The sequence below is a fragment of the Myotis myotis genome, unplaced genomic scaffold (assembly GCF_014108235.1).
Source record: "Myotis myotis isolate mMyoMyo1 unplaced genomic scaffold, mMyoMyo1.p scaffold_m19_p_8, whole genome shotgun sequence".
NCBI classification, from domain to species: domain Eukaryota; kingdom Metazoa; phylum Chordata; class Mammalia; order Chiroptera; family Vespertilionidae; genus Myotis; species Myotis myotis.
Genome location: NW_023416390.1, coordinates 76,551,802 through 76,573,557, shown reverse-complemented (window position 1 = coordinate 76,573,557; position 21,756 = coordinate 76,551,802). Strand labels below are relative to the sequence as shown.

The 21,756-nt window shown below is 50.0% G+C and overlaps 1 protein-coding gene across 1 annotated transcript in view; it reads right to left on the bottom strand.

Annotated features, from left to right (window-relative positions):
• LCT (lactase) overlaps positions 1–21,756 on the bottom strand; it is a 48,953-nt gene that overhangs the window by 2,715 nt on the left and 24,482 nt on the right. Inside the window, exons 7-15 of the mRNA XM_036320682.1 lie at positions 20,325–20,970; positions 16,697–18,247; positions 14,874–15,142; positions 11,488–11,778; positions 9,129–9,327; positions 7,748–7,950; positions 6,657–6,766; positions 3,749–3,883; positions 623–846 (exon numbers count right to left, since the gene is read on the bottom strand). Of these exons, the coding sequence (XP_036176575.1) occupies positions 623–846; positions 3,749–3,883; positions 6,657–6,766; positions 7,748–7,950; positions 9,129–9,327; positions 11,488–11,778; positions 14,874–15,142; positions 16,697–18,247; positions 20,325–20,970 (3,628 nt within the window). The remainder of the gene's footprint in view (positions 1–622; positions 847–3,748; positions 3,884–6,656; positions 6,767–7,747; positions 7,951–9,128; positions 9,328–11,487; positions 11,779–14,873; positions 15,143–16,696; positions 18,248–20,324; positions 20,971–21,756) is intronic.

The window sequence follows — 21,756 nt, the reverse complement described above, 5'->3', positions numbered from 1 at the left end:
TCTGTGACAGAGATCTGCCCAGCCACTGCATGCAGTGTTTGTTATCTGCAGAGCCATCAGCATTTTTCTAGAAAGGCTCAGCCCTGAAGGGCTTCGGGAGCATGGGTAGACCAGTGCTCCTCTCTATAGAAAATACTAGTGAGTGGCCCTTGGGAAGGATTTTAACTGGAATCGGATTTCCTGATCTTTTGTTTTCACAGCTGCATTACTTATTCTCTTTCACCAGTGTTACTGTTTCCTTGTCATAGTCTCCTCCCAAGTTCTGCTGAGCTGGGGATCTCAAACTTTTGCTTCAGGAACAAAAGACCCTTCAGACAGTCCCCTAAACCCGAATGGTTCCTCCTAGCCCTGCCCAAACCGTCCTCAGGAGGGCACTGCTGTTCAGGGGCCTCAGGCATCAATGAGGATACGGAGAGCTCAGGTCTAGCTGATTCAGGCAACTGGTCTGCCTGCTGAGCTTAAGTCTAGGAAGGAAAAAAAGCAGTGCAGCTAACCCAACAGGAGTAAGAAGCCTCATCTTTCTCATTATGGGGTTCATGGGTACAAAGCCCCCCTGAATGCAGATGTGAGCAGATGTTCCCGCAGTGCGAGGTGCACGTGAGGAAGGGGGGGCCGGCCATACCTTTGAGTGCCTCGTTGATGTAACTGCGGAGGTAGTAGATCCGTGCAGTGTCATTGAGGCTTGTTTCTCCCCGTTGGGACACTCCGTTCTCTGTGACGTAGATCGGAGGGTTGTTGTACTCCTCCTTTAACCAGTTCAGGATCCTCCTGAAGCCAAAGGGTGTCATCTTCAGCCAGAAGGAGCCCGAGTCTGGCCAAGAGCGATCTGTGATGGAGGCAACTCCCCTGCCAGTTCAAACACAAGATTAGGTCTGTCTTATAAATTCCCAGAGGCCCTTTGCACAAAAGACAAAGCAGGATTTATACTAGGAAAAACCTTAGGTTTTGTCTAGTCGTGAGAGTCATAAATGAACCCAGAATAGTTAAATGACCCCAATTCTCTCTCCATAAGTTCTAGGTTCACTGCTTAATGCTGGTGTAACCAGACAAGCCACGCTAGCGCTCTGCTCCAGCTCTCCACGTGTGCAGGGGGAGGGTCTCACTCCCGGACCGAACCCTCTACAGGCTCAACACCGCACACTGGCTGTGAAAGGGCTCTGGGTTTCCCACGTCTCGAGTGGGTGCAGCTGTCATGGGCTTCCCTGAGTCACCTGCGTCGGGTCAATGCCACAGGCACCAACCCCTTTGTGTGAGGACGGGGTTTTGGGCTGGGACCTGCTTCAAGTGCCCAAGACCCTGCCCCTCTATCCAGTGACAGATAAGAGAGGGCAACAGGTTGTGCCAAAGGAGCGCCTGCTGTGGGAAGCACAGAAACTCAACTGTCTTGAGAGTGAAGCATTTCAAATACAGTTATTTAACTTAATCCAAATTTTTGAAAAAAAATAACCCAACCGTTTAGTTTTACCAACAACTGGATTTATCTTGCTCAGCTGAAAGTGGATGGGGGGCATTTCTTAGCTGAGCACGGGTCCCTGTGGAGGCGTCCGGAGACCAGTGAGGCAGCGAGAGTCCAGTGGGTGCCTGACTGGGACCAGCAGGGGTCCTCTCAGTCCCCCTTGCCAAGCCTGAATGGTGGGTTCAGGACACAGTGGGGTGTACGCATTTGTTTTCAAAGAAAGAACCTTGACAAGATTTCACACTACTGGGATGGAAGGATGCTTGATAGAAAAGGAATGAAACAGTCCTGCGTGGTTAGTCAGTTGGTTAGAGTGTCATCTGAATACACCAGGGTTGCCGCTTTGATTCCCTGTCGGCACATACAAGCAGCAACCAGTGAATGTATAAATAAGTGGAGCCCAGCCAGTGTGGCTCAGTGGTTGAGTGTTGACCTATGAACCAGGAGGTCACAGTTCGGTTCCTGGTCAGGGCACATGCCCAGGTTGCAGCTTGATCCCCAGTGTGGGGCGTGCAGGAGGCAGCCAACCGATGATTGTGTCTCATCATTGATATTTCTTTCTATCTCTCCCTCTCCCTTCCTCTCTGAAATCAATAAAAATATATTTTTAAAAATAAGTGGAACAAATCGTTCTCTCTCTCCCTTCCCTCCCCCTTCCTCTCTCTAAGTTTAATTCCTATATAATAAAGAGCTAATATGCGAATTAGACTGAGCAGCCAACCAACCATCCAGATGACATTCTGGACAACCGTCCGGACGACCTGCTGGATGAAGCCGGGGCTGCGAGGGCCTGAGCCCCTTGCACAAATTTTGTGCATCAGGCCTCTAGTAATAGTAATAATAGTAGTAGTAGTAGTAGTAGTAATAGTAATAAAAGAACTTAAAAAATAAAAGGAACAGCCCTGCCGGTGTGGCTCATTGTCCCATACTCTGAGAGGTCGCTGGTTCAATTCCTGATTAGGGCACATGCCCAGGTTTGCAGGCTTGATCCCTAGAAGGTGGGAATGCAGGAGGCAGTTGATCGATGTTTCTCTCCCTGTTCCTTCCTCTAAAATGAATAAAAACATTTTTTAGAAAGTTGAAATGAAACAAAATAGTATATATACATACACTGAGTGGCCAGATTATTATGACCACCCCATCAGTACTTCATTGACACTTCCAAAAATACTGAATATTGAAAACTTCCTAAGGAAATACTCCCAAGGTTTTATTATTATTTGCATAACTAATTCACTTCATTGTATTGATGGGGTGGTCATAATAATTTGGCCGGTCATCATAATCTGGCCACTCAGTGTATAATCTGGTTTTTAAATATATACATATATATATATATTTTTATTTTAGAGAGGAAGGGAAAGGGAGAGAGAAATAGAAACATCAGTGATGAGAGAGAATCATCGATTAGCTGCCTCCTGTACGCCCCCTTGCGGACTGGGGATTGAGCCCGCAAGCAAGGCATGTGCCTTGATCAGGAATTGAACTGTGACCTCCTGGTTCATAGGTCAATGCTCAACCACTGAGCACACTGGCTGGGCTAATCCTGTTGTTTTTTTTTGTAACAAAGACATGTACAAATATATACTGTATAAACTATGTGTAATGTGAATATACATACACACACACACGCTTCTGAAATGACACACAAGAATTTCCTATCCGCCCTAGCAGGTTTGCTCAATGGATAGGTTCGGTTCCCATCAAGGGCACATATTCAGTTGCAGGCTTGATCCCCGGCCCTGGGTAGGGCGAGTGCGGAGGCACCTAATCAATGTTTCTCTGTCTCTCCCTCTCCCTTTTACTCTCTCTAAAAATCAATGGAAATATATCCTTGGGTGAGGATTAAAACTAAAGAATTTCCTATTCTTGCTTTCTAACCACTGTGAACACATATTATTGGTGTAATACAAAAATAATACTTTGACCTTTACTCCGAAAAGGGGGAAAAAAAGTCCTTATTGTTATTTTAGCTGAAATACATCATCTATAAGTAAAACAAATATGACAAAAAAAGGAAAAGGGAAGAAAAAGGTTTTTCTCGAAAACGCTATTTAAGAACTCCAGGCATGCCTAGCTCAGTGGGAGGCGTCTTGGAAATCCCGTGTATTACTGTCAGGCTGGTGGGGTTTGCTTAGGAGTCTCAGGAGACAGGACTCGTCTCAGAAACCCCAGGACCTGCGGCATCAGGAGGCGGTTCTCCAGGCCACGGGGGCCTTCATGCACGAGGTGGGCAGAGGGGCCACTGTCTTTTCCAAAGACTGTTCTTGGAGGCCCTGCTGGATGCCTTACCTGTCTGCATCAAAGGAAGAGATCCAAGAGGCATAGTCAAGATTGTAGGCCAGGACAGTGGTGTAGTGATTGAACCCAAAATAGTCGTAGGTGCCATTGATCCTCCTCTTCTCACTCTCCGTGAACTCCGGGAGCCTGGGGGGAAGGAGCCGTGAAGGGCGGGGTTTCAGGAGCAGCCATGCTTTGGGAGGAGAATGTTCTGGGGCAGAGGCAGGGCGCTGTAAACTACTGGTGACAGGGTGGCGATGGTGCAGGGGCGAGGAGAGGCCCTGCCACTGCTGCGGGAGGTGCCGAGGCTCCGCCTACCGCCCTGCAACCTCACTGCCCCCCTGTTACAAATGAAACTAAAAGCTACTCTTATAAACCTCCCAGTTGGACAGATACACATATTTTTTTTATTTTCTTCAAAAATTAACATGCAACTTCTGATGTTTACCATCTGTGGTAGATTCTGAAATCAAGGACATGTCTGAGGCATATACCTTAAGACTAACCCTTAAGGTTTTACCTTTTATAATTTGTATTTCCATCATCTGCCCTTTCTAAGGCACTGTTTTTGTTGTGGTTTCTTTAGGTTTGCCTCTTTTCTCCAAAGTCTATCCTTATTAGTAGGGGAAATGTTTTTACAGATTAAATTTTTTGAACTTTGGCGATTGGAACTTTTCTGCTCATATGATCTCGCTACACTTTTGTAAAATAAGCATTTGCTGGAGCATTTTTCATGTTCTCTGAGACTTTCCTATAAAATCGGATTAGCATGTGCTTGCGTACAACACATACAGGTTCCTCTCAGCCCCATCTGCCTGCACGTGCCCCTGGCAGGCAGACTCGGTGCTGCTGGTTTAGGGTTGCCTGGGGATTGCCTTTAGGCGTCTGACACCTTCATCTTGACCTTCCTGCTGTCATTAACCTGGGGGAGCAAAACGCTCCCTCCCTGAGGTTCTAAAACTGGAGCCCTGCCCAGAAGCCAGCAGTGGCGCCTCAGGGCCCGTGGCATCAAAGCTGAGCCCCTCTACCTGGCCTCCAGGCCCTTCACTGTGTGGCCTTGGCCCCTCCCCCCATTAACTGCACATGCTCCACTCATTCCTACCGCTGGGTTGGTGCTCACACCATTCCTCTTGGAATGCCCTCTGTCCTCCCAAATGCTATTCACTGCCAAGGCCCAGCTCAGCTGGTGCCCTGCCTTGTCATGATCTCATCTTCTGAGCTTTTGCTGGATGAACAAATTGGGGAATAGAATTCCCTGGAGTGACTGACTTCCCAGCTGGTGTGTCGGCCACGTGAGGAGCCTGACGCAGGCTCCTCTTTACACAGACTCTGACCTGGCACTCAGCAAAGCTATGCTGATGGACAGGAGTGCTCACTTGCTTCTCTGAGACCAGACTGGCTGACCAGACCAGTAGGCACAGCCTGCTTAGCAGGACTTGCCCTAACCAGGCCCGGATGTGTTGTAAGGGTGGGGACTGGATTACTTAATCCTTCCAGCTGGGCTCTATGGGGTAGTTTGTGGGAAAGACTCAAAGGCCTTTTGAGCTATGGTAACAACATGCACTACCTTGGAGCTTGTGGATATGTTTCCATAAGGCCAGGCCATTCCGTCCTCATCCACGTCCGGTATCTCTAATCCCAGCTGGGTGACTCAAACCCAGTGTGGGCCCTGGAATCAGACAGCCCGATTTCATATCCCAGCTCCATCACTTAACCCTTTGCGGTCATTTGTCTACTCTCAGCCACCACAGCAAGGAACCGTATGAATCTTCACTCTATTCATTCATGTATCAGTTCATAATTTCTCTGAAAGCTCTTAAGTGTCTAAGCGACCTTGTCACAAACCAAAACATTGCCCCGACAAATTGGAGATATCGAAAATCAATATAAACAAACGCGGTCGTTCCACACTCGCCATGCAAAACACCGTGGCGAGTCAGTCGCCTTTTGAGAGTGAAGAAATCGACAAGCTTCGGAGACACTTCACAGAATTTCAAATAAAACTTTACAAATTACGTTTAACTGTAATTAGGCATTCTCGCTTGTTAAGGTATTTCAAAATAATACTCCAAAATGGCAAAAAGAAAGTTACCGAAAGAAGTGTACCGCGAATCTGAAAGTAACGATGAAGAGTTTTATTTTGGCACCTTGAATACTGACTCTGACGTAGAAAGTGATAACGTTTGTCGTGATTCCACTAGTAGTGACGTAGTTCCAAAAAAGAATTAATAAATCTTGTTTATCCTTCATAATCTTGCATGTTATGTATCACTGCTCTTTCAATGGAAATTAATTCCGACCAGTACGACACTCATGTCCAAATTTAATACGACCGCAAAGGGTTAATAGCTGGATGATCTTGCTTCAATATTTGTGCCTCATCTTTAAATAGGACTAGAAGTACCAATAGAAGATGAATACATGTTAGCTGTTGATGTTGCCATTACTTTTTTGACAGGAAGTAGGACTGCTTTGTGTTCACCATCGCCACCTACTGGCCAAACAACAAACACGCTGGCCATCACCCATTGCTATCCATTCACTTACAGGTGATGGAATGGGGTAGGATGAGCTGGGGAATTTGTCTTTAGAGGGAGGTGGTGGGTTGATAAGAAGTGGGTGCCCTTGAAGATAGATTTCCAGGCTGTTCTGAAGGATAACAACAATAATAGCAACTGCCTTTCGTCAAACACATAGCAGTGCCAGGACCTCGGCTGAGAGCTTCCCATACACAATCATGTTTAATCTTCCCAGCAAGCAGGAAGCCCAGAGATACAGTAACTTGCCTCAGACACACCTCTCTGACCCAACAGCCATGCTCTCGCCACTGTGCTGTCCACCCAGGAGCTTCATTTCAGTCCCACAGACCAGACTCCCTCCTGACCCTCTCCTGGTTGGGTGTCTGGGCACCAGGACCTACCGAGACTTGTTGAGGCCAGCGGCCAGGCTCCTGTCACGGATCCGAGTCTTCATCACTTCATTGTAATCTCCATTCTTGAAAATCGGATGTGCAAACCAGCCTCCCATGAACTGCAGGTGGGGGTGGGGGACATCAGCCTCAGCATTAGCAGGTACGCCCCTGGACACTTGCCCCCACTCCCCACATTCTTTCCATATCCCATTCTTTTAAAAATATATATTTTTATTGAATTCAGAGATGAAGGGAGAGAGAGAAAGAAGCATCAATAATGAGAGAGAATCATTGACTGGCTGCCTCCTGACACCCCGCACTGGGGATCAGTCCACAATCCGGGCTTGTTCTCTGACTGGGTATTGAACCGTGACCTGGCTCCTCCTCAGAGCCAAAACGCTTCCTGAGGCGAAACCTGGGAGAGGGTGCCCTCCAACCCCTTCAGAGACATTCCCAGGAGCCAGAGAAAAACTTGGCGATGCGGCCACTCTTTTCTATCTCCTCTTGTCAGGGCTCAGGCTGAAACAGGGGTGGGTCATGTTGTTGGCACCTGCCCGCTAGTCCCTCTACTTCCTAGGAGCAAAATTCCACGACCAAGAGATGCGTGTCCTTATGTTAAACTCCTGGAATTGGGGGCACTCATGAGTTTCACAGAGTCTGAAGTTCCCAATTTACGGAAGCTTTAGGCTGAGGAAGTAAGGTTATATGGTGACACCTGGAGGTTGTATGTGGCATTGCAGCCTGGTTCTATTAACTGTAGTGAAACCAGACACTGAAGAGAATTTCTATTTGTTAGCTCCAAGCCAATGTTACACCCAGCAAGGACTACATGTACAGATCATTTTTAAGGCTTAAAAGATAACCCCAAAGAGCTTTCATCACAGCAAACCTCTGAGGTAGGTAGGTCCTCTCCACTGCACAGATGAGAAAACGAAGGTCCAACAAGGTTAGGGGATATTACCAAGTTCACAAAGTCAGATAAGAGCAGAACAAGGCCTGCACCCTAACGCGTTGTTCTGCGATCTAATTCTATTCCCATGAGATCATGACAGGAGAGGAGACAGGGAAGAGTAAAAACAATGCCCAGAGGGAAAACAGACCTGGACGTATCTCCTGGCGGCCTCCACGTCCTCCTGGTTGGAGGGGTCTCTGGGCTCAGCCCAGTCGCTGCTGATGGTGATGGAGATGAGGCCGCCTTGCCTGGCGCGGTACACGTCGTTGTACAGGTGCCAGGCCTCAGCATGGGCCTTGATTAGGTTGTGGCCGGCAATGTAGGGGGCAGTGCCAGGCCTGAAGGAGATGCCTGGAAGCACACATGGGTGTCAGCCAAGGGGGAATGTGGCCAAGAGTGGCACTCTCTGCCTAGAGATGTCCGCTATGTGTTTTGGGGGAGAATGGAACTTAAATCCTGGCTCCACTTCCTACTAGCGGCCGTGTAACTCTGGGCGAGGATTTCAGCCTTCCAGCTTCTTCCTCTGGGAGTCGCTGGGAGAAGGAAGTGGAATAGTGTGTGTGGAGCCCCAGCAGCCGTGTCTGCACGGACAAGGCGCTGGATGGATGTTGGGTTCTGCCCCTTCCCCTACAGAGTGCTCACATGCCTCAGGCAAAGCGCCCAGAGGAGCCCCGCGGGCGGGCACTGACACCCGGGCACTCTGGGGAGCCCATGTGGGAGCAGAGGTTGGAGAGGACAGCCGACAGAAGCAGCTGACAGAGTCCTTGGGGGCCGATGGTCTGAGGCCACCTCTCGGGCTGAAGGAATGGAAAACCAAAGCGCCAACCAAGGACCCATGGAGCTGCATCTGGTAATGACTCCAGGGTCTCCCTGTGACTTCCCAGCTTTTACACGTGACCACGAAGAGCACAGAGATGAGCACAGATTTACTCCTCAGCTCAGAACTAGAGGAAGGGAAGGCGGGATGGCTCTGAAGGGGCAGGACAGGCCCACAATCCCCATCAGAGCTTTTGGGGTCAAATGTGTTTTGGAACAAAAAGGTTTTTTGTCTTAGAAAAGTAACGAATCGCCTACATGGGATTTGCATATGGCCCTGCAGGGCCCGGAGCAGCTCTCCGCAGGGGGACCGGCCTGCCTGCAGCAGAACTCGGGCAGGAAGGCCTCCAGCAGCCTCATGTTGGGTCAGGGCAGGCTGAGCGGAGCAGCCAAATCAGTTACCCAAAACTGGGGGATCTGGGAGTGGCAGGAAACAGACTGTGGGCCTGTACAGCCTCAGGGGCCGCCCCCTCCTACACCAATTAGTCCACGTCCCCGACTCGGGAGCTTCCCGTCTGAGGAAAGGCAGAGCCTCAGAGCCTCAGAGCAAAGAAGCCCTGGGCAGCACGGACGTGAAATTCAGGTTGAGCCCAAGTGGTGCAGACGGGAAACTGCTGCAGGAGCAGGAGGCTGAGCGGTGGGCATTCTGAGGCCCTGCCCCCGGCTCTCCTGGCCCCTCCTCCACACGCAGCTGACAGCTGGGCCGGGCCTACCTGGAGCTGCTGTCCCGTAGCCGTAGCCCTGCAGAGCAATGACGAAGGGCTCGTTCAGCGTGATCCAAAACTTCACCTTGTCGCCCAGCCTCTGGAAGAGCAGGTCCGCATAGTCCCTGAAGCGCTGCACAATGGTCTCGTTCTCCCAGCCGCCGACATCCTGGAGGGCCTGGGGCAGGTCCCAGTGGTAAAGGGTCACCTGGGAGAGAGCGAGATCAGCCAGACCATCCACCTGCTTTGCACGGGCAGCCGCTGGTGCCGGCCATGCCCCAGCACACGTGTGCTGCGGACACAGAACCAATGATCAGGCCAAAGAGGCTCCACGGTTCTTCAGCGGCAGGGGGCGGGCACAGTGCTGAAGAGGAGCGGAGAAGCCTGGGTGTGAGTCGCAGCTGTGCACCCACTGTTCTGGGCTCAGGCGCTAAGACTTCCACTTCATGACACTATTGTGAGGCCCAGGGCATGAGGCCCACATGTCTTCAGTGTGAGCCGTGGTTGTTCTCAGATCAGAACCTGCCTGGACCGACTGCTGAGGGTCCCAGGGGGACGGAGCATTTTACTGTAAAGGGACATCACCCATGTGTCCGGAGCGTCTGCCTGTGGAGCGGGGAACCCTTGGCTGGGGAAGGAGCAGCCTGGCCATGCTTAGGGGGTGGCCTTTCTCTCGGCCTTCCCCTCGATGCCCCTGACACGCCCCATCTTGGCCAAGCTGTGGTCTCCACTGCCCTCAGCCTGCACTGGGCCACGACCCATCGTCAGCCCAGACCCTTCCCTCTGCCTGAAATGCCTTTCCCTGCACGCCCACCTGGCCACCCACTCCTCTTTATCTGACACCCGCACCTCCCTGGAGCTCCCGGCCACGCTGCTCCCTCCCCCCCACCCACAGGGTCTCAGTGCCCTTGAGTGGGACAGAATCGCGTGGTTCTAAGGTGTGTGCTCTCTGATCTTGTTCCGAATTGTTGTATGTGATGAATCTTGTTGTTGACCCAGATCAGGGGGTCCTGCAGGAGAGCCACTCGGCCACCGTCTCCCCCACCCGCCCTGCACGCACCATAACAAACGCTGCACGGCTGGCTTGTCCCTGCAGTGTTATCAGGGAGGGGAGAGTCCAGATAACAGTGGGTGGGGAGAGGGGCTGTCCTGTGGGACTGTGCTCTGGCCGTGGAGCATAATCCCCAACCACGCAACAGAGGAGCCCCCGGGCTTTCCAGAATGGGCGCTCTCCCGCGCGTTACCATAAATGGCCAGGAAAGGAAAGTGCTCTTTGGCCTCAAGTTTGAAAATTTTGGTGATGGCAAAGTCAGCCCACACATGAGCTCCTCCGTTATTCATAATAACTCATGGCTTATGAATACACACACTTTTGTCCCAGTTCTGCCCCTGGGACCAGATCCTACAGATAAACTACCCATATGGGGGCTGTATGTCTAAGGTTACTCATCATAGCAGTGGTTATAGTGGCAAAAGAGTGGAAATGTCATATAGGAGAGTGCCCATTAGCAGGGAAGTTATTAGAGAGATAAGATGCAAACAATTCCACATAACAAAAATAAAATAGGAAACTATGTGTGGATATGAAAATATCTGTAAGAAATATATATATATCTAATATACAAAGTGTCCCCTCAGGAGTTCGACCAGGAGATTGGTCGCTAGGACATGCATTGACCACCAGGGGGGCGGTGCGGAATGAAGGAAGGCCCCAGCAGGCAGCTGGAAGGCAGGCCCTGGCTGGCAGCTGGAAAGCCCTAATTGGCCCTGGTTGCCAGCCAGGCCTAGGGACCCTACCCATGCAAGAATTTTGTGCACTGGGCCTCCAGTTGTTAAATAAAAGCAAGTATCTTGCCTGGCTGGTGTGGCTCAGTGGTGGAACATCATCCCATGCACCAGGTTCAATTCCCAGTCAGGGCACATGCCCAGACTGTGGGCTCAATCCCCAGTAGGGGACATGCAGGAGGCAGCCGATTGATGTCTCTCTCTCATTGATGTTTTCATGTTTTTGTCTCTCTCCCTCTCCCTTCCTTTCTCTGAAATCAATAAAAACATTTTTTTTTCTAAGAAGCAAGTATCTTACCATTATGAGAAAAGGGGGGGAAAGGAATACACACACACAGACACATCTACTGGCTTCTAACCACAAAAGGACATGAGAACCTAGCAAACTTGGGCCCACAGAAAGAGGAACTGAAGGAAGGAAAATCTACACTGCAGACCCCTTTCTGCTTTTTGACCTCTTCTCACGTGACTTTGTTAACAATTCAAAAATTAAATTTGAAAACAGCTTTTGTTTACACGATGAACGAGCTCCCTGGCCCAGCTGGCTCCCCCACGTGGGCAGGCCTCCCGGGCCCAACCTCACCTGGGGCTTGATGTTGGCAGCCAGCAGCGCGTCGATGAGCTGCGCGTAGTAGCGCAGGCCCGCTTCATTGATGTACTTGGTGGTTCCGTCCGGGAGGACACGAGGCCAAGAGATGGAGAAGCGGTAGTGGGACACCCCCAGGTTCCGCAGGGCGGCCACGTCCTCGGCGATCTTGTGGTAACTGTCACAGGCCACGTCTCCCGTGTCGTCGTTGCTGACCTTCAGTGGTGTGTGGGAAAACGTGTCCCAAATACTGAGTCCTTTGCCATCTGCTCTCCACGCACCTTCGATCTCAAGATGACAAGACACAACCTAATTAAGTCCTGCAGTCACGCCCTCACAGGTTCCTTTGTGTCAGCAGGAAGGTCCCGAGACAGGAGGTAAGTCCTCTGGAGCCTTCGATGGCCTCCCTCTGATTTCTAAACTCCTGCAGCTTCCCGTACATACTTTCTGTCACTGTCACCCGCATCCCCACAGACTGTATGGCCTGGGCACTGATTCTGTCATCCTTGTGTCCCAGTAGCTACCATAACAGCATCTGTTCACTAACAGTTCGAGTGAACAATTCCACGTGCCCCAGCCCCAACGATGGCCAAACAAATCCCAGCGACGCCGGGCGTGGGGGCAGGGTTTCTGGTCAGGACGTGTGTCTGCTTCGGTGCTTCCTTTTGGTTGTCCCGCCCATCTTAAGGGGAAACTGACCGCAAGCCCCCGGGTAAACACCTACCTGCAGACTCAGGCAGTCTGACAGGTACGATTTCCGTCACTTACTTAGAACACTTCCGCATATACGGTGTGATTTTATGTGCCTGGGAAGGTAGTGTGGTGTTTAACCAAGGGTACGACCGGCACAGCCCCCGTGAGAGTGGCAGGAGCGCACCCTGCGTGGGCTGTGGGTGGAGGAGGTGGCCTCGGTGGCTGGGAGGTCAGTGAATGCAGGGGGACTGAGCAAACAAGTGACTACGTTGAGGATATCAGAACCAGATTCCTCACCACTGGAGAAAGGGGCACTCATACAGAAAATGGGAAAGCTAGCAGGAACCTGTGGAGGTATCAGTGTGAACTCATGGCCCTGAATATACATGGAGATGTAGGTGGGTGCAGAAGCATATACAACTGTGTGTCTGCGTGCGTGTGTGTGCGTGCGTGTGTGTGCGTGCGCACGTGCACACGGACTTCCTAGCTCTGTCCACTGAGGACCTAAAGGTGACGACACCTGGCAGCAGTGAGCACCCCGAGCACCCACATCTTGGTTTCTAAGTGCCCTTGTCCAATACAAGGATCCAGGGCCCATGAGAGAAATAGCTGGTGACAGGGCTGGGCAGGAGAGGTGCAAGAGGAACCTGGAACACCTTGTGCCGGAAAGAATTGGGGAAGAGCTCAGAGAAGGATGGGCCATGTTCCGAAGGCACTGTGCCTGGCAAAATGTGGGCGATTGGAGCATTTAAATACACAATGACAGCAAAAGTGCTGCCCACTGAATACAACAGGACTCCGTAAGACCAAACTGATGCCATATATCAAAACACATTTAGGTATAAATAAAATATAAGTAAGTAGGAGAAAAGGCAAAGCTCAACACATTATTATGTGTTGAGTGCCACATAATAAATAATGTAAAGGAATGATGAAATTAGGAAATCACCATTTGTCCACTATCATAGCAATAACTGATTCAGGCAAAAATTACCAACAGTTCCTAAAGCTAGTGGGTGAAACTTAATGAGAAACAGGCTATTTGTATAGTCTCCAGTAGCTCCCCCTAAATCACTTATAGCTACAAAATACTTCTTAATTTTATGGTAGAGAAACCTGGTAGACACCTGCTCATTCAGGTGTAAAGTCTGTTTCACATACATATAAAATGTGCATACACACACACACACACACACACAATTGTGCACATAGAGAGAGAAAATGAAGCAAATGGTAAAATGGTAACAGTTGAGGAGCATGGGAAAGGGTACATGGGAGTCCTCTACTGTTTTTGCAACTTTTCTCTGTTTAAACCGATTTCCAAAGGAAAGGTTTTAAAAAAGAATCCAGTCAGATGGCATCTAATCTGCATTGTAGGCACGTCTCATCCATTCTCGATTCACACCCCACATTTTGCTCATTAGAATATTCAATGTCAAAATTGGGGAGAACGTGCCTGCTGACTGCTCCCTGACACCAACTTAATCATTCAAGACGTGGTTACCAAAATGTTTCCAAGACTGTCCCGCCCGTGCACGGACAGGGTTAAGAACCCAGCAGGCCTGCCTGTGTCCCTTCCTGTGTCAGCTGCAAACCAGGACCGTGGGTCTCACCCAGCCACTGTGTTGTCCCCGCAGGGACATTGATCAATGTCTGGAGACAGCGCTGGTTGTTACAACTGGGGGAGAAATCTACTGGCATCTGTGCCTGAAAGAAGAGCCACAGAAGCCTGTCTCGGAAACCTCGGCATTTCCTCACGTGAAGTGTTGGCCAGAGCACCTGGCGGGACCAAGAACGGGGCTTCCTCCGGCCCACACAATAGGCTACATGAGCGGTTCTGTGTGTTTGGCTAGCACAGGTCTGGGTGTGGCAGAACTTGCCCCCAGACGTCATTCATAACCCGGTGTTGCGGTCATCTGGGGCTGCTAACACTCGTCTACCTCGAACGTATTTTCAGCAGCTATAGTCCAAAAAAAACCCTAGGGCGGGGCACTCCCAGCCAGGCCAGCTCATACCCCTGACCCTGCCCAGGCCTCACCCTGAGCACACAGAGCCCCTCCTGTCGCAGAGAAAATAAAAAAGATGTAAAGCAGGGACCCGCAACTAAAGGCCTGAGCAAGTCACTCTTGGCTTGTTATCTTTTATTTCTCTGGGAAAAAGGCAAAACCCTCATATTTTCTGTGTGAGGAAGCTTCACCTGGCACGTATAAGGTGATGGTAGGATGTTAGGTCATCAGGAAAGAAACCCGTCTCTAATAACCTCGGGCCGATCGCCTGCCCCTCCCACCGCCCCTCCGTGGCCGCGACGACCCATTCTTTGGTGACTAGAAAAGGAAACCGTGACAGCCATGTTTCCCACTTGGAGGAGAGCAGGCGAGAAAAGCACCCAGCAGAGAGTCCTCACGCTCACACCTCTGCCTAAGTGTCTGCCCAGGCGCCACCTGCTCCTTCTCGCTGCAAACACCATCTCAGCACTGCCCTCGTAACTGTGCTGGTCTGCCTGTACTGGGGGGTGAAGAACCAGGGCTATCGGGGAAGAGGTCCTCCAAGATCCCCTGATGGCATCCCTCACTTCCCTCCCACAGTCTATGAAAATCCCCTGCTCACCCTGCCCTTCCCAGCCCTGAACCCGGAGCCCGGCGCACAGTAGGTGTGCAGCCGATGTTGCTGAACTGCCCTGCACTCCGCACCTGATACGCAGCGGAAGCCGCGCTCCAGATGAAGCCCTCGGGAAACCGGCCGTAGAGAAACTCGTCTTCGCGGGGCAGCGGCATGCCGTTGCTGGCGATGACCTCCGTGTAGTACCTGGCGGAGGCCCTTGCTGTGCGAGGCCTGTTCGCATTGTTGAAATCAACATGGTACAGCCCAAACTTGACTGTGTAACCATTCAGCCACTCAAAGTTGTCCATCAGAGACCACGCGGAATACCCTCGGAGGTCTACGCCATCGAGCCTGTAGGCTGGGAACATTGCAAGGGAAAGAGAAGAGCTTTACCCCAGTCAGGCAGGGACCCCAAGAAGCCCAGCCAAGTACTGGCCTCTCAACTCAAGGCAGGAGTCCTGAACCATCAACTTGTACACACAGGTACCGTGTCCCCGATAGACAGATCATCTTGTGTGTCTTTGTTCTTTTGCCCACACTCATGCCCCCAAACAAGTATTAATGACTGATCTTTGTAAAATCAAATTCTTTTGTTGGGGTAAAGGGATGTGCTTCAAATTCAAGAGTCTCGGCCCCCTTTAGACATGAAACACAAATGTGAATGTGAGAACAATTTCTTGCTCTGGGGTTGCATGGAACCCATCTATACTAATAAAAGGGTTATATGCTAATTAGACCAGACGTCTTCCGGACGTCCTTCCAGACGAAGCCACAGTGGTGGGGGCTGAGGCAGAGGCAGTTAGGGGTGGTAAGGCTGGCAGGGGAGTAGTTAGGGGGTGATCAGGCTGGCAGGGGAGGGCAGTTAGGGGGCAATCAAGCAGGCAGGCAGAGTGGTTAGAGGCAATCAGGCAGGCAGGCAAAGGGGTTAGGGGTGATAAGGCAGGTAGGCAGAGTGGTTAGGGGTGATCAGGTAGGCAGGCAGGTGAGCGGTTAGGAGCCAGCGGTCCTGGATTGCGAGAGGGATGTCCGACTGCTGGTTTAGATCCAATTCCTGCAGGGAGTTGGACATCCTCCAAGTAGTCCCGGATTGGAGAGGGTGCATGCCGGGCTGATGGACCCCCCCCCCCCCCACACACACACACACAAATTTTGTGCACCGGGCCTCTAGTCTATATATATAAAAGGCTAAGAGACCATCTGACCAGTGGCTATGATGCACACTGACCACCAGGGGAAGACGCTTCAATGCAGGAGCTGCCAAGCTGTGGTAACTTGGCAGTAGCAGTTCTCAGGTGACGCACCCCGGAACCAGAGAGGAGGGAGCCTTATTCCGGGGTACGTCGCCCAAGAACCTCCCTCTTGCAATCTGGGACCCCTCAGGGGATGTTGGAGAGCCAGATTCGGCCCAATCCCCACAGGCCAGGCCGAGGGACCCCACCTGCTGGAGGCACCCTGCAGATGCCCTTTGAGCCAGGTGCTGCCCCAGGTGTGGCCCATCTCTCCCAGTCCCGTCCTGCTGGCCACCTTCTAATTAATTTCCTTTCAATGTGCATGAATCCATGCATCGGACCACTAGTCAGAATATAAACTTCATGTCAGCAGAAAGTTATCTGTTTTGTTCACTACTGTTTCCCTATGATTTAGAGTAAAACTTATCCAACAGTAGTTGCTCAATTATAGATGAATGGACCCATAAAAATGTTCTTATGGGGATTGTGTGTGTGTACATCTGGGGAGTCGACCATAGCTTTTTTTCAGAGGGAAATGTAACCCCAGACAGGGAAAGAATAATGGAGTTAGCACATAAGACAGAGACTTGCTGATGGTTTGTAATCTACTCTGCCAATCATTTCAGGCACATGACATGTGGATGTTGGGAGATTTTGTAAGGGGGGCATGAACCCTCACATACCTTTCAAAGCTTCATTGATGTAGGTTTTGTGGTAGAATATCCGATCGGTATCTTCCACCTTCGGATTTTCCAGCCCCACCCCATTTTCGGTGACGTAAATAGGGATGTCACCATACTCTTCTTTGATCCAGTTGAGCAGTCTCCGCATCCCCCAGGGTGCAGCTCTGTTCATTGCTGTGGACGGCCATGAAGGGTCCTCCTCCTCAATCATCTCCCGGTCATCTTGGTAGGAGGGTGGGTTTAACCTCGGTGTTGTGTACCGCACAATTCTGGAGGAGTAGGTGTTGAGGCAGAACACATCGGCCGTAGCCTGGACGTACCTCTTCTCTTGCTCAGTGAAACTGGGCAGGCGGGACGTGGCCAAGTGTTGTAGTTCACTCCTGTTCCCCACTTTCCACTTCATGGCCTCGGGATAGTCCCCATTTCGGAAAATGGGGTGGGCGAACCAGCCCAGAGAGAACTGTAGCATTCGGTCAGCTGCCTCCACATCCCGTGGGACCTCGGGCGACTTGGGCTCTGCCCAGTGTGCACTGAGGCTCAAGGAGATGACCCCCTTCTGCTTTTGCCGGTATTTCTCATCGTAAGTGTGGTAGACTCTGGCATGAGCTTTGATGAGTGCATGGCCAATCCTGTAAGGTGCCCAGCCTGGGTCCTTCACATTTGGGGGAAACTCCCCTGAGCCATAACCCAACCACGCCTGGTACACGGGCTCATTAAAGGTCATCCAGAACTTGACCCTGTCACCAAAGGTCTGGAAACAAAAGTCTGCATAGCTGTTAAACAACTCAATCAAGGAAGCATCCTCCCAGCCTCCGATATCTTGCAGTGCCTGGGGCAGGTCCCAGTGGAACAGTGTCACCATCGGAAAGATGTTGCTTTCCACCAAGCCATCAATCAGCCTGTTGTAATAATCAACACCACGGCTATTGATAGAACTGTTTCTCCCAGTTGGGAAAATCCGAGACCAGGAGATAGAGAAGCGATAGGCCTTCACCTTCAAAGCTCGAAGCATGTTCAGATCCGCATCCAGTTGGTTGTAGCTGTCACAGGCTATGTCTCCAGTGGCATTGCCTTTCACGTTGCTGCCTGGTGTGTGGGTAAAGTTATCCCAGATGCTGGGGCCTTTGCCGTCAGCATTCCAAGCTCCTTCGATCTGATAGGCTGATGAGGACACGCCCCACAGAAAGTCATCCCGGAACGTGCCGTGGTAAAACAGATCGCGTTCAAACTTGGGCTGGTTGGAGAACTTTTCCCAAACGACCTTGGCCTTGGAGGGCACCTCAGATGGAAAAGGGAAGGCTCTGACCCTTGGGGGGAAAGTTGCTGTACTGGGTGGTGGCAGTCTTTTCACTTCTTTGGTGAGGAAACCATTCTTTTCAATGATGCTGGTGAAAAAATAGGCAGATTTCCTGGGAGTCCTTGGCCTGCTGCTGTCGTTGAAGTTGACGTGGTGCAGCCCAAACCTCTGGCTGTAACCAGAGGGTCCTTCGAAGCCATCGATGAGGGAACGGGCAATGTAAGATCGAACATCCACTGAGTCCTCCTTGACAGCTGTGGGGAACAACAAAAATACAGCGGTGTTATTTTAAAGTCTCTGTTAGTTTGCTTTTTTTAAAAAAATATATTTTATTGATTTTTTACAGAGAGGAAGGGAGAGGGATAGAGAGTTGGAAACATCGATGAGAGAGAAACATCGATCAGCTGCCTCCTGCACACTCCCCACTGGGGATGTGCCCGCAACCAAGGTACATGCCCTTGACCGGAATCGAACCTGGGACCCTTGAGTCCTCAGGCCGACGCTCTATCCACTGAGCCAAACCGGCCAGGCCTGTTAGTTTGCTTTTTAAAGGTTTTCCTTTTGACATGAAAGTTTTGGAGGTGATTTGGGTTACTCCAAAAACATGAACCTCTTTTCTCCCTCATGATGGATAAGGAAAACTCACAAGACCCCATGAAACATCCGGCCACATCCATGGCCATCACTCAGTCCAAAGGAGCATCCTTGTCTTAAAATGAATAATGGAGAGCATGTGCCCCATCTGCTAGCGTAGAGACCTAGAGCAGCCGTGTGAAGATGGAGGCAGAGATTGGGGCGACACAGCCACATGCCAAGGAATGTCTGGAGCCACCGGAAGATGGAAGAGCAAGGAGGGGTGCTCCCCTGGAACCTTTGATTTATTTTTTATTTTTATTTTTTTTATTTATTGCTTAAAGTATTACAAAGGGTATTACATATGTGTCCATTTTATCCCCCCGCCCTAGCCCCTGGAACCTTTGGAGGCAGAGCATTTCTACTGACATCTTGATTTCAGACTTCTGGACTCCAGGACTGTGAGAAAATAAAGACGGTCTAGCAGGTCAACCAACAACCAGAGCCAAAATAAGGCAATGGCTGTGGGCTCCAACGGGGAGTCAGCAAAGTATTAAGCCTCGTTTCTATCAAATCGCACCTATTGCGTATGTGGCAGGAAAAGTTGCTCACTAAGTAATTCAGTAAGCACCTGCTTTGTCTCCAGGCTGGGCCAGGCTCTGGGAACATAAAGATGAATAAAAGCCTCATAGGTCAGTGGGAAGAGTGAAGAGCTGAGCCAGAAATAGGCCTCTGGTTCCACTCACAGCATGTTTGGGCACACCATTCAACATCTCAGAGCATCCGTTCCACAGTTGTCACAGGAGGAAAGTATCTGTCGATTGACTGCATACAGCTGTGTCAACGATCACTTGAGGCAATGTCTTAAATGGGTTCCAAGATTATGCACATTATAGAATGTAACCTTGATGCTGAGAGGAGTGCACGTGAAGAACAGAGAGGGGGGTCTGACCTCCCTCTGTGGATGTGGGTCTCCATTCCTCACTGCAATGCCCAGGGCAAGTATCACTTATCAATTCTTTCTCTTTGAATCTAGGCAAAGCCTTGAAATCTTCTCATCACAGCCCTCTAGGCAGACAGCTAGCCACTCTCAACTGAGTAGGACTGGCCTGTGAGGTGAAACCTATTTGCCATTCCTTTTTACTTGAAATAAAAAGACATGTGAAACAGTATGTTATGTAAGAGTGAAACTGTAGATGTGATTAATTGAATCAAAGTAAATGAAGAGCTATATATTTTTACAGCCAGTTAAAGGAGATGAAGATCAATGTGGCTGGAGCACTGAAGGAAGAGTTAATGGGTTGGAGTCCCATCTTAAGTGTCCTCATGCCATCCTGTAATGCCATTATCACCCTATGTTGCAATTTTCTGTCTGTGTCTCTGTAGACCGTGAATATCCTATGTGAAAAGACAATTTTTGTTTAATATTTTACCTCTACTGTATTGCACAATGTCTGGAACATAATAGTCAGCTAATAAATATTTGTTAAATAAGTGCATTAAAAAATGATGAGGCTTGATTAATGGACAGGGTTCAGATGGGCAGAATTTAGAAAGGAATAAGAATATGAGAGCAAAAAGTTGAGGCCTTGAGGGGGAGAGTTAGGAGGCTGATGTGAAGGACTCATGCTCTTACTACCAATACTACTTTTTGGCTTCATTTACTTGAGAGACGGTCTTGGTTCCATAACACAAAACTGTGATGACTTGAAGAAGGGCCACCCACCTTCCGATCACCAGCATATCCACTGCTCTTACCCTTGAGCACCTCGTTGATATATTGATTGAAGTAGTCTACTCTCAAGGAATCATCAAGGAGATTTTCACTTTCCCCGATGGGCATGCCATTCCCAGCCAGGTAGATGGGAACCTTTCCTCTTGTGTACTCCAAGGATATAAACCGCAACAGCCTCCTTATGCCCCAGGGCACCACACGAATCCAAGGGGATGAGGTCTGGGGCCAGGCAGGGTCCACGTGCTGTGAGAAGCCTCCAATGGTATCATAGCTGGGGATGCAGGTGTCTTGTTGGGCCTTGCTGATGAGGCGGGAAGTGTAGTGGGACAGACCCAGGAAATCAGCTGAGCCTTTCAGGAGCTGCTTCTCTGCTTCAGTGAATTCGGGGAGCTGGGCCACGGGACTGGGGCACTGCTTGTTTATCTGTTGAATCTGGGCCCTCAGGGCAGCTGGGTAGTCTCCATCCACAAAGATAGGGTGTGCAAACCAGCCCAGCATGAAGTGCAAGAAGCGCTCAGAGGCTCTCAGGTCCTCGGGACTCTCTGGGGAGAGGGGTTCTGCCCAGTCTGAGTTCAGCACGATGCCCACACGGCCCTGCTGCTGCGGGCGATGGTGGCTGTTGTAGAGGTGCCAAGCTCTGGCATGAGCCTTGAGGACCAAGTGAGCCACCTTGTGAAGAGGAAAGAAGGTACAGTGTCAACAACAGCACCAACAAGCCAACAGCAAGTCAACAACTTAACACCAGTGTCAATAATACCAGCAAGTTAATAACAACAGCAACACTGAAAATGTCAACATCAATAACATCAACACTAATGCCAACACTGTCATTAAAACATCAACAATGTCAACAAGAAGTTAAGACTGATGCTAACAGTGTCAACAAGTCAACAAGACAGTGCTGATGGCAACAATACCAATGCCAATGCCCCCAATATCAACAATGTGGACGACAATGTCAACAAGTCAGCACCACCCCTGACAGGTTAATAGCAACAGCATCGACAACCATATTAATAATTACAACTGCTAACGAATTTGCTCATGTAATCCCCACCATAATCTATGTGGCAAGTTATTCTTACTGCTGTACAGGTGAGGAAAACAAGATCCAGAGAGGGTAAAATGCAGGCATTCTGACTCCAGGCCTGTATTGTCACCCACAATGTTAGTCTGCCTCCATTCTCAATAAGTAGTTATTGACTTATTAGTCAACAACTAATGGGGAGTGGAGATCATTTTAGTTACCACACAAAGAAGGGGACAATTCTTTCTAGATTACTTGTTCTCCTTTCCACTTAATAAAATCTAGGGAGAAACATCACCACAAAGAATCTCTCTGTAGACTTAACTGATAGTCTTACAACGATCAACAGCTCTCCTTGGTGGAGCGCTATGAAAAGATGGGCAAAAGCAGATTATCTGGAGTATAACACACCTAGATTTAAGTCCTGA